This window comes from Propithecus coquereli, unplaced genomic scaffold (assembly GCF_000956105.1).
Source record: "Propithecus coquereli isolate 6110/MARCELLA unplaced genomic scaffold, Pcoq_1.0 Scaffold134, whole genome shotgun sequence".
Lineage (NCBI taxonomy): Eukaryota > Metazoa > Chordata > Mammalia > Primates > Indriidae > Propithecus > Propithecus coquereli.
The window spans coordinates 3,376,290-3,378,519 of NW_012137636.1; the positions used below are offsets into that span (position 1 = coordinate 3,376,290).

The following is a 2,230-nucleotide window of genomic DNA, read 5'->3' on the forward strand; positions in this document are numbered from 1 at the left end:
CCGAACATTTAAAAAAAATATATTACTTGTGTTCAAGGATACTGTATATTCTCTCTTTGTGAACTTTATATTTTCTGTTTGTGAGCTTTTTAATTATATTATTCCAATTGTATGTTAACTTTTGTCTGATTTTTCTATTATGGGGGCAATGTTTAACATTTCCAATGAACATTGTCACTTTATTTCTTCCTATAAGTTTTATGAATTGTTCTTTTTTGTACTTTGAATCTATGTTGTTAACTGTAGATAAGTTCATACCACCTATAATTTGCTTTGTTGTTTATTTTACTAGCATATGTTATTCATTGTCTCTGTTTATATATGTTTTGCTTGAGTTCAGTTTTATGAGACATTACAATTGCTAACTTGGATTTCTTTGTTTCACATTTATCTAGAATATCTATCCTGTTTTCGACTTTTTGCATAAAGTACGTCTTTTGGTGATAACATAATATTGGATTTTTCCCCCTTAAATCCAGTTTGAGCATCTGTTCTTTAATTAGTGAATTTAGGCTCTTTATACATAATGGCCATGATCATTATACCAGGATTTATTTCTTCCATTTTATTTGGGATTTGTTTACTTATGCTATTTTAGGTGCTATATATTCTTCCTATTGATTTCTTAAACTTATAAGCATACATTTCTTCCCTGAACAAGACCAATGAAATGTTTCATACCATTCCCACCATCCTTTAATTCCTACTCTTACCTTCTATTTCTTGTAGATATCATGTAGAATTTTAGTTATGATTTCTCTTAAATATAATTTCTCCACTTTTTTTGGTCTTTGCTTTTTCAGACAATGATGGACTTTCAAGTTCTGCAAATGTTTTATGTCTTTCAGCCCTAGTTTTCTCATTTATAAAGTGAAAATAATTCCACCTTCTTTGTATGGCTTTCTGTGGCAGGTAAATGTGGTAGCGTGAGAGTGCTTGGTAACATGTAAAGAATTACAGAGTTGATTATTGGTCAAAAAGGTACCTTTATTCCAAGGCCTGCCTCTTTCTGCTTTGCTCAAGTAGTCTTGTCAATCCCCTTTCCAGAATATGGAGTTAATATTTCTGTGTCTTTACTCCATAGCCCTTTGTCCCTCTATGATTGACAGAAGGTCTGTATGTGTTCCCAAGCCCAACACCTCCTGGTAGGCTCCAGCAAAGGAGGTGCTGGTTAGCCTGTTTTGCCAGGTTTACCACAATGAGCAGGCAAAACCCAAGGGTAAAATCCTTTGGTATATTGATGAGTGTGCAAGGTAGGGTGTTATTGGAGCTATCACTTGGTCAGCAAAAAAAGTGGGGAACTGTGAAGTTAGAGGGCAACTGTGAAGTTAGAGGGCACACAGCACTTTGTTCTTTAATGGAAACAAGCATGGTATGGGAACAGTGGATAGTGTAGTGAAGACTATTTTTAGATACTATTAAGATTAAAATGCATTATTACAATATATGGCTTAATGGTACTTCACTTTATTTCTTACTAGGCTCATATTGGCAACTTATTAACATCAAAATTCTTCAGTTATAAGGATTTTGATACTTTATTATATACTTGTGCAGCGGAGTTTGACTTTATGGAAAAGGAGGTAAGATGTGATTTCTAGTTTTCTTTCCTTAGGTTTTGGACCATTCATAATTTATAAAGAGTGCTCCTATTATTTCAAACTGCTTATGTACTGTTATCTCAGTTTGAAGGAAAAGGAAAATCTGGTAGCTTAAGGGAGGATTTTCCTATATACATTAGTATAGCTCCCTTAAATATATGGCTTTTTCTCATTTTGATAATTTGGAAATATGCATTCAGACTAGCAGTGGTTTTTTGGATGAGTAAACACAGAGGCATTTCAATTTTCTTCTTTTCTGAGATAGCATTAATTCAGTCAAGCTCTCAAGTTCTTACATTTCTACTTATTTTGTGGTTGTTTGAATAAGCTCATTGCTTTGAAATACCATTGAGTACAAGTTTTTCATTCCAACATTTTTCTTGCCAAAACTGTACTCAGATGTTTAGAAGGAAACAAGAAAGTAGTTTAGTGGATTGTGAGACAGAAGCCTACAATATTGCTTGATGTTCTTGAATAAGTAACTCTCATTCTTTATGTTATAGTTTACTAGTTTCTAGTAGTATGTTGCAAACAGATATTGTGAAGACAAAATGAGATAATACATAGGAAAATACTTTGGTATTTTAAATAAAATAACATTTTATAATACTTTATGAGCTGATTTGGTT

At 32.6% G+C, this 2,230-nt stretch overlaps 1 protein-coding gene across 1 annotated transcript in view; it reads left to right on the plus strand.

Moving 5' to 3' along the window:
• Positions 1-2,230, plus strand: part of DPY19L1 (dpy-19-like 1 (C. elegans)) — a 145,780-nt gene that overhangs the window by 112,736 nt on the left and 30,814 nt on the right. The window contains exon 12 of the mRNA XM_012638754.1: positions 1,482-1,583. Within this exon, the coding sequence (XP_012494208.1) occupies positions 1,482-1,583 (102 nt within the window). The remainder of the gene's footprint in view (positions 1-1,481; positions 1,584-2,230) is intronic.